The following is a 14348-nucleotide window of genomic DNA, read 5'->3' as shown; positions in this document are numbered from 1 at the left end:
AGGCCGGGATAAACTTCGGGAATGGGGTGGGGTTTTTTTTTTGGGATGAAGCGGGAAGGAGGGAATCGGCCGGATTTGGATTGTCCTCCTGGGAATGATGCGGGGAAATCCCACATTTTCTGGGGTTGGGACGCGCCGGGAAGGCGCTGGCGGGTCGAGGTGCGGAGCAAAGGTGTCGGCCCCGGAGTGGTCACGAAATTCCAAGGAAAGCGCTCGGAAAAAGGGGGGAATGGCGGCAACAAAACGAAACAAAAGAGGGGGAATTGAAACGAAAATAAATGAGGATTTACGGAATTTTGGGGAGCTGGGCGGGAGTCGGGATGCGACCCTTGAAAGTTGGGAATGAATCCCACGGGAAGCCAAAATCCCATCTCCAGAGCTGGGAAAATCTGGGAATTCGGGGTTGTTTTTGCTGGATGCAAATCGGCCAAAAAAAACCCAAACCCCAAAACCAAAGCCCCGCCCCCACCTCCCGCCAAAAAAAAAAAAAAAAAAAAAAAAAAAAATCCCCAATTTTTTTCCGGCAAAAATTCCGTTGTTTTTTGTTTTTCCTGTATTTTGCATCGATTTCCGCCCGTTCCGCGCGAATCCCTCCCTCCCTCCCGTCGGAATTCGCGCTCCCGTCGGAATTCGTCGGCTCCGGGGTTAAATGTGGCTTTAAGTGGGTGAAGAGCAAAGAGATTTCGGGTCTGAAGCGCTTTGGGGTCCGGCAGAGAGAGGATGGAGCGGCTGGGGCAGGAGCAGGGTTTAATTTTGCCTGTGCCGGGCGGAAGGTGCTGGGAAGCGGTGCCGGAACGCTACAAAAAAAATACAAAATAAAATCGGGAAAAAAGGAAAAAAAAAAAAAAAAAAAAAAAAAAAAGAGAAGGGAAAAAAAAAAAAAAAGGAATTAAAGGAGAAAAAAAAAAAAAGAAGGGAAAAAGCCAAAAACCAACAACAACAAAAAAAAAGCAGCTGCTGAGCCGAGAGCGGAGGGAGCGAGGGGTTCTCCCTCCCTGGGATTGGGATGGAGGAAATCCCGGGATTTAGGGAGGGGGGGGGGAAAAAAGGAAAAATGGGAAAAAAACCCCCAAAGTGGAAAAATGTTAAAATTCTCCCAAATTTGGAATTTGGGGGGGGAGAAGGGGGTGGGGGAGTCTCGGCAGCTGCAGGGGAAGAGGGGGCTCCGAGCGTCCCGGAATTCCGGAATTCCCGTGGGAATGGCGGCGTGGGATCAACCCCGGCTCAACGGGGGCAGCGGGGGCTGGACGGGAACAATTCCGGGCGGGAATTGTTTCATTTCTCCGTGGAGCAGTCTTGGTTTTCTTTAATCTCTTTTTGTTGAATCCCTTTTTATTTAATCCCTTTTTATTTTTTTACATTTTTAATTTAATCGACCTCAACTTTTGCTCCTCGTTAAAATTTGTTTTAAATGCTTTCATCCCGCTTATTTTAAATGTTTTACCTCCTTTTTTAAGCTTCTTTTAAATAATTTGGAGCGACCTTTTATTCCTTTTAAATGATTTTGATCCTTTTTTAAAATTTCCTTTTAAATACTTTAAAATTTAATCTTTATTCCTTTTAAATATTTTTGAATTCCATTCTTTATTCCTTTTAAATACTTTTGAAATTTTTTTATAATTCTTTTATATCCTTCTGAAATTCATTCTTTATTCCTTTAAAAATTTTTTAATTCCTTTTTTTATTTCTTTTAAGTATTTTCCCTTTCTCCTCACCCTTTTAAAATCGAAATCATTGAAATGATTTGATTTTCAGGGATGGAAATCCTCTTTTTTTTTTTTCATTTAGCTGCTTCTTTCCTTTAGCGTTCTTTTCCATTGCCTTTGACTTGCAAACCGTTCTCAATCTCAATTTTTGGTTTTGTTTTTTTTTTTTTAATGAAAAATCCGTAACATTTTCCTCACTTCTTTTTGAATTCCTGATTTTTTTTTTTTTTTCCCTATTTTTTTGGGGATGTTTTTGTACTGGGGGGAACCAACCCGTGCTGGACGTGGAGCACAAACCCCTTCAGCCCATCCTCCCTGGGCGGGAGGGTGACCCCGAAGGTGCCCCCGAAGGTGACCCCGAAGAAGGCCCTTCCCGCGCCGCCTCCGCGTCCCTCCCCGGCCTCCAATTTGGCGTTTCCGAGCCATTTCCGAATGGATTCTCTTTGTGATGGCCCCCTTGTTGGATGGCACCCATGGAATGTGGCGGGCAGGGGTGGAGGGTTGGCGTTCGGCGGCCCCGGCGGGGTCTCGGTTTAGATCTCGTTGTGCTCGCCGGTGCCGCCGCCGAGGCCGTACTCACTGGAGCGCGGCGCCATCCCCAGGTACTGCTTCAGGAACTCGCTAAACCTCTTCTGGTTGTTCCACTTCCGAGCCGACTTGCGCACCCCGATGAAGCCCCCGTACCTCTTCTGCACCCCCTTGGCCGCCGGCGCCGGGCGCCAGCCGCCCATTCCCGGCGGGAAGCGGCCGAGCCGCCGGGAAATGTCCTCCTCGGGAGGCTGCGGGAAGGTGCCCGGCGCGGCCTCGTCGGTGTCGGCCCCGCGGCGCCGCAGCAGCTCGGTGACCTGGAGAGGGTTGGCCGGGCCCGCCGGCAGCGCCGGAGCCGCGCCGGGCCAGGGCTCGGCGGCGAGGTCGCGGGGCCGCGGGGCGGCTCGGCTGGCGGCCGCGCACAGCTCCCAGGTGGCCCTCGGCACCGCTTCGCCTTCGCACTCCAGGATGCAGATCTGCGAGGGAAACACGGATGGACGTCAGAGGGACGGAGCGCCCGTGACTGTGGCCCAAAGCGGGGAATGGTTGGGTTGGAAGGGACCTCCAAGAGCATCCAGATCCAGGGACTCCGGCACCCCCGCGCTTCCAGCCCATCCGACACCCAACCATGCCCACGGAAAGGGGCCGGCAGCTCGTCAGCGCTTCCCTGGCCTCATCCTGGGAGGTGTCCCCTCCCAAAGCCCGTTCCCAGAGTGGAGATGCTCAGCATCCCTCTCCAACCTTCCCCCAACACGCTCCGCTCTTCCCGTCAAATTCCACGCTCCTGCTCCACCATTCTGGGCTCTGCTGGGCCCTTCAACCCAAAAGCCATCGAGTCATGGGATGGTGGAGCTGGGATGGGACGGACTGGTGGAGCTGGGATGGGATGGAACGGTGGAGCTGGGACGGCATGGGATGGTGGGGCTGGGATGGGACGGGATGGTGGAGCTGGGATGGGACGGACTGGTGGAGCTGGGATGGGATGGAACGGTGGAGCTGGGACGGCATGGGATGGTGGGGCTGGGAAGGGACGGGATGGTGGAGCTGGGACGGGACGGGATGGTGGGACAAGCTGGTGGAGCTGGGATGGGATGGAATGGTGGAGCTGGGATGGGATGGAATGGTGGAGCTGGGACAGCATGGGACGGTGGAGCTGGGACAGGATGGTGGGGATGGGATGGGATGGGATGGGATGGGATGGGATGGGATGGGATGGGATGGGATGGGATGGTGGAGCTGGGATGGGATGGTGGAGCTGGGATGGGATGGGATGCTGGAGGTGAGATGGGATGGGATGGGATGGGATGGTGGAGCTGGGACGGGATGGGACGGTGGAGCTGGGATGGGATGGGATGGGATGGGATGGGATGGTGGAGGTGGGATGGGATGGTGGAGTTAGGACAGGACGGTGGAGATGGGATGGGATGGGATGGGATGGGATGGGATGGGATGGGATGGGATGGTGGAGGTGGGATGGGATGGGATGGTGGTGCTGGGACAGCATGGGACGGTGGAGCTGGGACAGGATGGTGGGGATGGGATGGGATGGGATGGGATGGGATGGGATGGGATGGGATGGGATGGGATGGTGGAGCTGGGATGGGATGGTGGAGCTGGGATGGGATGGGATGCTGGAGGTGAGATGGGATGGGATGGGATGGGATGGTGGAGCTGGGACGGGATGGGACGGTGGAGCTGGGATGGGATGGGATGGGATGGGATGGGATGGGATGGGATGGGATGGGATGGTGGAGGTGGGATGGGATGGTGGAGTTAGGACAGGACGGTGGAGATGGGACGGGATGGGACGGGATGGGACGGGATGGGATGGGACGGGATGGGATGGGACGGGATGGGATGGTGGAGGTGGGAAGGGACCTCTGGCCCATTCCCATGGCAGGTCCCAGTGCCTGGAGCTGTTCCTCCCCAGGGACGGGACTTTGCTCCTCTCCTTGCTGCTCTTCCCGAGGTTTCTCCAGCTGGGAACGTTCCTCCGGATGGCAGCGGGACCCTGTGGGCTCCCCCCACCCCTCCCAGCTCCGCAGCATCTGCTGAGGGTGCTCCTGCCCCGTTATCCCGAACAAGTCCAGCTCCTCCAGGTTCGACTCCACCTCACTGCCCTGGGATTGGCCCTGAGGATGTCACAGGACACGGGGAAGAAGGTCCAGCCCGGCTGTCCGGCTGCAGAGAGCCACGGCGCTGGTCAAGCACTGCTTCCCCTCCACAAATCCCCGCTGGCTGCTCCCGGTGACCTTCCTGTCCTCCAAACCTTCGGGGAAGCTCCGCAGGACGATGCGCTCCAACACCTCGCTGGGGATCCATGGGAAGCTTCCCAGATCCTCCTCCACGCCTTCCTCAAAGGCAGCGGTGACCTTTGGGTCCTCCAGCCCCCAGGAACGGGCCCCCCTCACCACGTCCCTTTGTCACAGGTGTCCCTGGGCTCCCACCACGGTTGTGCCTCATCCATCGGAGCCGGACGCAGACCCGGCACAGCGCCCAGGGAAAACCATCCGGAAAAGATCATGGAGGAACCAAACTCAACGAACACCAGAAGGAGCCGTGGGTGGAAGGCCCAGAAGGGAAGGGTTGTCCTCCTGCACGCGGAATCGTCTCCATCCCGGCGTCTCCTTCACGGCGGGGTCCTTCAAACGCCGAACCCCAGCTGGGGACCCCGTGCTGGAGGACATCGGGGATCCCGTGGCCACCTGCAGGCCCCAAAGCTCTGCCGAACTTCTCTTCTCCTTGGGACCATCAGCTCGGCCAAGAGGGAGGTGCCACAAGTCCCGGCGTGGTTGCTCAGGGCTGCAGCTCCATCGGCTCTTCCCATCCCCGAGGGCTCCGCCGACAAAACCCAAAAGAAGGGGAATTGTCCCCAAGCGAGGCGGTGAGGAGCGTTTTGTAGGATGGGGCCTTGTGGGGTCACTGAGGGCATCCTGCTCTGAGCCGAGGTCCTCTCCTGGGATTTCCAAGGCTTTGGAAGGGTCTGCGCCGATGGAAGTGATGGATCTGGGCAGTTTGAGAGGATTCAGCCCAGCCCCACCATCAGAGGTCCTGGCACCCTCCAGCACGGACATCCCGGGCTCCTTGGCTGTGGAGCTGTGGTCTGAATTCCCACGGAAACGGCTCGGAGCGGGTTGGGAACGTTCAGCAAGCAGCAGCCGATGATCCTCCACATCCAGCGCCAAAACCACCTGGGGAGGCTCTTCCCGATCTTTGCTTGGTGCCTCTGTGGGTTTTGGGGAGCGGGATGGGGCGATTCACCCACAGCTGGAGGAGCAGCTGGTCCCTGTCCCTCCCTGGCACCTGGAATTCCGGGGAATCTCCAGCTCCCACCTCCGATGGAGCTGACGGGACTTCCTGGGGCGTTGCTTTGGTGGAAGGGTTGCACCAAATCCCACCGCGAGGCTTCTTCCAGCCCAAACGGAGCCTCAGAAGACCCCAAATCCCTCCGCTCCCGGTTCAAACCGCTCTTGCTTCGGGATCGGACCTGCCACGGGATCCAGGGGCCACCAACCATCCCAGCTTCTCTCCCAGTTTCCGGCTGGAGCTCCAGGAGCAGGACCAGGCAGGAAGAAGGTGCTGGTGCCTTCAAACCAACATTTTGGGGCCAAACCAGCGTGGCAGCCCCCCAAAACTTGGTGGCAGTGAGGTGCCCTTGGTGGCACTGGGATGGCTCCAGCCTCTCCTGGAAGTCTCTGGTCCCTCCTGAGATTTTGGGGGGATATTTCCCAACCCTGGGGCCTTCCGAGCTGCCGGCTCCTTTCGGGAAGGGGGGGATGTGCTGGGATTTGTCATCTCGGATAAATAGGGGAGTGGGCGGGGAGAGGTGATGGATAATCCCTCGGGAATGGCGGAGACGGGATCGCAGCCGGCCGGGACACGGCCACGGCTCAGCGGAGCGGAAAAGGATCAGGAGCTGGGAAAAGCCCAAATTGTGGGATTACGGCTCTTCCCATCCAGGGTGGGAGGCAAATCGAGACCGGGAGCGGGATTTCAGAGGCTCCTCAGAGGATGGGGTTGGGATGGGTGAGGAGCAATAGGGGATGAAAGCTGGGGGTGTTTGGGGTCCCGATTTGGGATCTTCGCCCTCCCTCGGGACCACCCCGGTGCCCACAGACAGCGACAGCAGGCGGCACCTCCCCCTCCGAACCCAAATCCCACCCCGGGACCCCAATCCCGCTGAGGGAGGAGGGTGCCCGCGGGACTGGGGACAAGGGGCCGCGGCGGCACTCACGAGGACGTCGAAGCTGTCGCGGTAGAGCTGGCGGTCGCAGTGCAGGCAGTCGCCCCGGCAGTCGCCCCGCGCCCGGGCAAAGAGGCACAGCAGCAGCAGGTCCCAGAGCACGGCCCTCATGGTGGCTGCGCACGGCAGGGACGGACCCGTCAAAACCCTGCCAAAACCCCGCGAAATCCCACCAAAACCCCGCGAAATCCCCACGAAATCCCGCCAAAACCCCACGAAATCCCGCCAAACCGGGACGGTGCCTGCACCAAAACGTGCCTGGCCTCAGCCCAGCCTCTCCCTGCCGAAATTATCCCGTTGGGAAAGGAGCTGCTCCCAAAAAGGATCCGGAGTGTTCCGGGTTCGTTTTTTCCGGGCACTCTCATGGCACAGGTCCCGGCCGGAGCTGGACGTGGTGGGGCAGCGCATTCCCAGCTGTTCCCGGAGCTGGATGGTTCCCATCCGCGCCATTTCCCGCTCCGGGCTGGTTTTGGGGAGCTGCCAGCCCTGTCCCTATCCTAGGATGGTTCAAGTCAATCCTCAGATCATGGATTGCTGGGATCTGAGCCCAATTCCCACAGAATTCCCATAGAATTCCGTGTCCCAGCGGGTTCTACCAACATCAGTGACCGACACGACCCAGGCCTCGCACTTCCCTCCCAGTTCCCGGAGCTTCATCCTGGTGGCCACCTGGGAACGGGAACGTGGATCCTCCCCATCCCTCTTTGCCCTCATCCTGCCGGGAAAAGGGATCCGGCTTCTCTGGGGTCATCAGGAGCAGATCCCGGAGCTGTGTGGGACCAGGGTTAGGGGATAAATATGGGGTCGGATAGAGGGGACAGAGAGGGGACGGGGAGGTGGCACCAGGGTTAGGGGATAAATACGGGATCAGAGGGGACAGAGGGGGACAGGATGGGGAGGTGGCACCAGGTTTATGGGATAAATATGGGATCGGACAGAGGTGACCAGGACAGGGAGGTGGCACCAGATTTATGGGATAAATATGGGATCAGAGGGGACAGAGAGGACCAGGACAGGGAGGTGGCACCAGATTTATGGGATAGATGCGGGACTGGACAGAGGTGACCAGGATGGGGAGGTGGCACCAGGGTTAGGGGACAATGAAGGGACCACACAGAGGGGACAGAGAACACCAGGATGGGGAGGTGGCACCAGGTTTATGGGATAAATATGGGACTGGACAGAGGTGACCAGGACAGGGAGGTGGCACAAGATTTATGGGATAAATATGGGATCAGACAGAGAGGACCAGGACAGGGAGGTGGCACCAGGTTTATGGGATAAATACAGGATTAGAGGGGACAGAGAGGACCAGGACAGGGAAATGGCACCAGTTTTAGGGGACAATGAAGGGACCGGACAGAGGTGACAGAAAGGGGCAGGATGGGGATGTGGCACCAGGTTTATGGGACAAATATGGGACTGGACAGAGGTGACCAGGACAGGGAGGTGGCACCAGGGTTAGGGGACAATGAAGGGACCACACAGAGGTGACAGAGAGCACCAGGACAGGGATGTGACACCCAAACCCCTCCACGCTGGAAGAGCCCCCCCAACCCCTGGATGGGAGCAAAGACCCCTCGCTGGCGGCAGCTCTGCGCCATCCCCGCTGATTTTGGGGACATTTCAGCACCTGCGGAGGGGGTCCCCGATTTTGCCCCCCGTTTCCCAAAGACGCCCCCGAGCTCCTCGAGGAGCCACGGAGCATCCTGCGGGCTCCCTGCCTGGCATGACGGTCACCTTTTGTCCCCGGCAGCCGGGCGGTGACAACTCGCGCCTGTCATTTGCCGGAGGGTCCGGGGGGAAGCTGATAAGGAGCAGGAATCGAGGCTTAATCTCCATCGAGTCATTAAAAGCGGCCGGGTGAGTCACAGGCTTGGCACGAAGCTCCCGGGAGAGGGCAAAATTCCTCCCCCCCGCCAGCCCGGGAAAAGCGGGATGGGCAGAGCCGGGAAAGGAGCTGCCACCCCTCTGTCGCTGTCCCCAAGAGGTTCCCGACTCCTGGGGAGAGCGGGGAGGAGGCGCCGAGGTTCCTGCGCGGTTCGTGGGAAGGTGGGATCGGGATGGGCCGGGAAAAGAGGGAGCGGATCCCGCTTTGTGCATCCCCCCCCCGCCCCAAAATTCAATCAGGGAAAAGGGAAGGACGCTTTTAGGGGATTTTCTTCCTGGGGGAGGGTGGTGACAGCTCCAAGCCCCTTCCCGAGTTTCCCAGCCACGAATCCATGGGGGGGGAAAAAAAAAAAAAAAAGGATGTGTTTTTTCTCCATTTCCCCCAATATTTCAGTTTCCCCTATTTTTTTCCTATTCTTTCCGATTTCCCCCCGTTATTTCCGTTCCCCCTGTTTTTCCCTATTCCCCCCCCCCCTTCTTCCCCCTTTCCCCACATTTTTTCTCCCCCCCCATTTTTTCACCATTTTAAACAATATTTTTTCCTCCGGGAAAACCCAACCTGGGCCTTCTTTCCCAAGGGATGCTCCGGTCGTGCCCGGGGATGTCACGGCCACCCCAAAAAGCTCCTCCCGGGTACAAATCTTCCTTTTCCTCCCCAAAAAACGACCCCCCATCCATGCCGGAGGGATGTGCCAGGACACGGCCGCTCCATCCCCGCTGCCCCAAGGGTGAATCCATGGAGTTTTCCACGCGGTTGAATCACCCTCATTAATTTGGGGAGGAATAAAAACAATAAAAAAATGAGGTTTCTGTGGATTTTTGTGTTTTTTTGTTTTTTTTTCCCTGGAAATCCAGCCTGCGGTTGAGATAACGGCGGGGTTTATCCATCAGGAAAAGCGGCTTTTATGGATTGCTCCGGCTGGGATGAGGTGGGAGACGCTGCCTTCTCCATTCTGGGAGCAGCGGGAGCGGGAATAAGGCGAGGAGAGGAGGTGGAAGGGGCAGCAGGTGCTGCCTGCAATGGGATTTTATCCGCTCCATTTGAGGCGATTCGGGCCGGGAGCTCGCGGGCAGCTCCCAGCGCCTCTTCCCATGGGATTATCCCGGCTGTGGGATCGCCATCCTCCTGCCCCAAACGCCTCCTCCAAGGATGCTCCGGCATTCCCGGTTTGGGATCGGCCCCGCCACGTGAGGGGCACATCCCGCAGCATTCCCGCTTCCCACTGCCGGGGTAAAACCAGCACGAATCCCCCCTTTTTTTTTTTCCCCCCCCTTCCTGGAGCCAAGGCCTGATCCAGAGGGTGACACAGAGGCGGCCGGGAAGGATCCATGGAAGGAGGGAAAGCTTTTCCCAGGTGGAAAACAAAAAAAGCAAATTATCATCCAAGAGTGTCCCCCGCTAAATCCCTGCCCTGCTCCCCCAAATCCTGGCTTTGTGCCGGCGGCTTCTGGGGGCATTTCAGGGAGAAAAAGAGGGATTTGGGAATGCTGGGGAGGAGAAGGAGGAGGGAGGGGGGGGGGTTGGCTACAGATGCCCGGTGCTCGGCAGGAAAAATCAGCGCTGCCTTTCCGCGGTGCCCCTCAATCAGGTAATTGGCCATAATTGGCCCAAATGAGGCGCCGCGGTGTGACTGGAAACACAGATGGGAGCCGGGAAAGGCTGCTCGGAGGGGAAAAAACCATCGGGAATAACATTTTTCCCCCCGGCATTCCCGTCTTCTCAGCCGCTCCTTCCTGCTTTTTTTTTTTTTTTTTTTTTTTTTTTTTTTTTTTTTTGGGGTGGGGGGATCTGAACCGAACAAAGCAACAACAAAAATAATCCTCCGCTCGTCCCGGTTTTTGTGTGATTTTAGGGCTGGCTCGCAAGGCAGGAGCATCCCGGGGAGGTCCCGAGCCGAAGGGAAAGGAGCGGGAATACGGGATGGGCAAAATCGTGGCGTGGCAGCTCCCCTGAAAAAATTCCCTAAAGCCCAGAAATTCCCTCTATCCCGGAGGAATCCAGCAGCACCCCGCGGCTCCGGGCAGGCCACGCCGCCTCTTGTTGCATCCCCGCTGGATTTTGGGGCTGGAGAGCGAAACTTTTCCTGCGGTGGGATAGCGGGGCCGGCTCCATCCCTCGCGAAGGAGATTTCGTTTCACCCTCAGCGGGGGCGGATTCAGGGATTCATCCCCGAAGCGAAACCTCCTGGATGAGGAGGGGAGAGATAAAAAAAAAACCCCAACCCCCCCCCCCCCACCAAAAAAAAAAAAAAAAAGCCTGGAAAAAGCAGGGAAGCGGAATTCCTACCTGAGCGGAGCGGAGCTGGCGGCTCCTCGGCTCCGTGACTTGCCCGGCGCCGGAGCGGCTCGGGTTCCTCTGGCCGGGGTTTATATGGCCGGGGTGCACACGCATCCCACACCCCCTCCCCGGACACGTGCGCGCCTGAGCCCACCCCCGGGGGCTGCCGGCGGAGGGATGCGCCAGCCGGGATCGGGAATGCGCGGCTTTTCCTTCCCCCGCATCCATCCCGCACCCATCCCGCAGCCATCCCGCAGCCCGAGGATCGGGGAGGGCGGGGTGGGGCGGGACGGCTCCGCACCGTGTGGAGCCGCTTCCCGGATCGGGAGCAGTCGGGATCATCCCCAAGCTCTTCCTAGAGGGATTTGGGGGGTGTGGGGGATGTGTGTGTGTGTGTGTGGCGGGGGGATTTTTCCCACCTGGCTTTCCCCTCAATCCCGCATCCAGCCCCGATCCCGCGCCCATCCCGCTCCGGCGCGGCGCGGTCCGTGCCGAGCGTCAGGGTGGGAATCGTGGATTTGGGACTGGCCGGGGGAGAGCAGAAAATTCCAAGCGGGTGTTCCAGGGATGGTGGAAATGCCCGGCGGGAAGCGGAGACCGGGATCTGCCCGCTCCGGCGCCGGGAATTGGCGCTGCTTTTCCTTGGGAAAGGCCGAACCTTCCCCTCCGCCGCTTTCTCCCCCAAACCGGCCCCATCCCATGGGATTTTCTTCCCCCGTCGTTTCAGTGGGAATGCTCATCCCTGCCGGATCCCTCTCCCTGCCGCCACCTCGGGAATCAAAGATTTCAATCATTCAATTAATTCAATCAGGAATCCGGCGCCGCGATCCTAGCTCGGTAATTCCTTGGAATGACTCCCCGGGAAGGGCTGGAGGAGGGAGGGAAGCGTTTTTCCATCTGGGAATTGAGTTTGTGCCCCCCAGGTGGGACCACCTGGGCCTGGAAAAGCCAAAAATTCGGGAAAACGCCCCAAAGAGGGGGGTAGAACATCACAGGAGTGGTTGGAGGGTTGGGATGAGAGCCTGGATTTGGGGGATTTTTAGGGAAAATGGGGTTGGGAAGTGACGCTGTGCCCCATCACATTCCCAGGAGACCGGAACTCATCCTTTTCTTTAAATAAATACGTTTTAAATTTATTTTTCTCATTTCAAAAAAGGAATTTTTGAATTAAAATGTCGCTCCAGTCTTCCCTGGACCACCTGGATTGTCAAGAATTCCCTGGATTTTAGGCCTGGGAGAAGCTCCGTGCTTCCTTTATCCTTTCCCGGGATAATTTCCCAACCTCTCAGCGCTTCATTCCCTCGGCAGCTCCCCAAAACTCCCATTTTTGGGGGGTTTATTGCCAGAAAAACGCCTTTTCTCCCCAAATTTGGCCAAAGGGATTCGAGCCGGTGAGGAGGAGGAAAAATATCCTTTTTTGAGCATTCCCAGGTTTTTTTGGGATTCCTGTAGGTCCCAACGGCCAACCCCGCTGGGTGGGAACAGCTTTGGGATGTGGATATTGGAAAATCAGGATGGAAAATGTGAATGTTTTAAATGGTTTGGGGTTTTTTTTGGCGTTTCTGTCCCAAATCTGTGTCCGAGCGTTCCCGACCGCCAATCCCGGCAGGATCCGGAGTCACGGGGAATTTCCAGGGAAAAGCGACGACCCCTTCCAGCAGCAGGACATCAAACGGATGGGATCCATCACCAGGGAAAGGTGGGGAGGATTCCCAAGCTGGAAAACTCGGGAAGTGGGCTTGTTCCAATGGAATTTTGCATTCCCGCGGTCGCTTTTGGGTTCTGCCCGGATATTTTCCGGTTTAAATCCCGGGATTTTATCCCTTCCTTCAGGAAAATGGGGATCACCTCTTTCCTGATCCAAGCTCAGGCACCGCCAGCTGATTTTCCAGGAGTTTTCCATGAAATCCGGTGGTCCATGGGAGCCTTGGGAGATGCTTCAAAAAATCCAACTTGGCCAGCCCCAATTTGAGGTGGGAAAAGGCCAAAAATGGGCTCCAGGGAGGTGCTGCTGATTTATTCCCAGCAGGAATGTCAGGATGCTTGGAATTGTGTCCCGTCGGGATGAGGATGAGGGTGGTGAAGGCTCCGTGCAGGCCTGGAAGCTGCTCAGGGATGGGAATTGGAGTGGGAATGGAAGGAGAGGGAATGGCAGGAGTGGGAATGGCAGGAGTGGGATTTGTGTCCCTGAGGAGCTGGAGGAGCTCGGGAAGGGCTCCTGGCTGAATCCCGGAATTCCCGAGGTTGGAAAAGCCCTCCGAGGTCATCGAGCCCCACCTTGTCCCCAGCTCCGAGTGCCACATCCAGGAATTCCTTGGACACTCCGGGGATGGGGACTCCCCCTTCCACTGCCTGACCCTCCTCTCCAGGCAGGAATTGTTCCCAAAATCCAACCTGAGCCTCTCCTGGAACAACTTGGGGCCATTCCCTCCTTTCCTGGGAGAAATCCCGATCCCACCTGGCTCCTGTCAGGGAATTCCAGAGGGAAAATTCCCCCCTGAGCCTCCTTTTCCCCAGGCTGAGCCCCTTTCCCAGCTCCCTCAGCCGCTCCCGGTGCTCCAGCCCCATTCCCAACCCGTTCCCTGCCCTGGACACGTTCCATGGCTCTGGAATCACATCGGGATTGGCGCTGCCCCGGTTTGAGGTCGGCCCTGATTGAGCGGAGGTGGGATCGGAGCCCTCCGGAGCTGCCATCCCACATTCCTGGGAATTCCTGATCCAAGGGGAATTAAAAGCAGCAGCGACCCAAAATGGGCCAGGAGGAGTTTTAGGGAAAAAAAAAAGAACGTGGAGCTGCGGAGCCGGGAATGTCCGGCTGGATCAGGGAAGGATCCCGGGAATCCTCGGAGCCGCTTCCTGAGCCTGAAGGGGCTCCAGGAGAGCTGGGATTTGGGATAAAGGATGGAGGGGCAGGAGGCAGGGAATGGCTTCCCAGTGGGAAAGGGGAGCTCGGGCTGGGATGTTGGGAAGGAATTCGCGGCTGGGCTGGAATTCCCAGAGAATCCCCGGATCCCTGGCAGTGCCCAAGGAAAGGCTGGAGCAGCCTGGGATCATCGGGGGAGGTGCCGGCCTTGGAATGGGATGGGATTGAAGCTGCGTGGATCCCAGCCAAAGCATTCCGGGATTCTGGGATCCAGGAGGCTCCGAATCCATGGCCAGGGGTTTTTCTGGAAGTCGGGCATGGGAAAGGGAAGGGAGAGCCTTCCTGGAGTGCCGAGATTGCCAGGGAAGGGCCTGGAGGCCGGAATTCCTTCCCGCAGAGGAGTCAGGATGGGGCTGGATCCAATGGCAGGCTGGGAGAGGCGGGAATGGAGGGATTTCCCTGGGAAAGGGCAGCTTGGGAAGGAATTCCTGATGGATTCAGGCCATCCAGATGATGAAATCCGAGGGATTCCTGGATTTTGGGAATGCCTGGAGCTGTCGTTCCTCTCCTTTCATCCCTCCCGGAACCACCTCCGGAGTTTTACGGGGTCTTGGGCTCCGAGGAGCAGCCCAAGGAGCGCAGGAACGCTGGGATGAATCCCATGGGACGGGATGTAGCGGAATTCCTTTGTTCCAGTGATGGAAAACGATGGATCCGACCCCAAATATCACAGAATCATGGAATGGTTTGGGCGGGAAGAGACCGTAAGGATCATCTCATTCCCAAGCCCAGCCCCCGGCACTTCCAGAGCTCATTCCCTTGTCCGGGAGCGGATGATCC

General features: G+C 57.8%; 1 protein-coding gene across 1 annotated transcript; it reads right to left on the bottom strand.

Moving 5' to 3' along the window:
* Positions 1-659: 659 nt before the first annotated feature.
* Positions 660-8318, bottom strand: PNOC (prepronociceptin). The gene is made up of 4 exons (XM_082302544.1): positions 8218-8318; positions 6469-6593; positions 2287-2710; positions 660-797 (listed from the first exon to the last, which is right to left on the bottom strand). The coding sequence occupies exons 2-4, from the start codon at positions 6586-6588 to the stop codon at positions 748-750; spliced, it is 594 nt and encodes a 197-aa protein (XP_082158670.1). The 5' UTR covers positions 6589-6593; positions 8218-8318; the 3' UTR covers positions 660-747.
* Between the last annotated feature and the right edge of the window lie 6030 nt (positions 8319-14348).

This window comes from Coloeus monedula (genome assembly GCF_965178545.1).
Source record: "Coloeus monedula genome assembly, chromosome: 2".
NCBI classification, from domain to species: Eukaryota; Metazoa; Chordata; class Aves; order Passeriformes; family Corvidae; genus Coloeus; species Coloeus monedula.
Note: the sequence above shows the minus strand (reverse complement) of the source record. Positions and strands in the feature narration are given on the sequence as shown.

Coding starts and splice junctions, on each gene's coding strand:
- PNOC (XM_082302544.1), bottom strand. CDS start 6,588: ATGAGGGCCGTGCTCTGGGACCTGCTGCTGCTGTGCCTCTTTGCCCGG. Junction 2,711..6,468: donor GCGACAGCTTCGACGTCCTC/GTGAGTGCCGCC, acceptor TTTCCCTCGCAG/ATCTGCATCCTGGAGTGCGA. Junction 798..2,286: donor GGGGATGGCGCCGCGCTCCA/GTGAGTACGGCC, acceptor TTTTTTTTGTAG/CGTTCCGGCACCGCTTCCCA.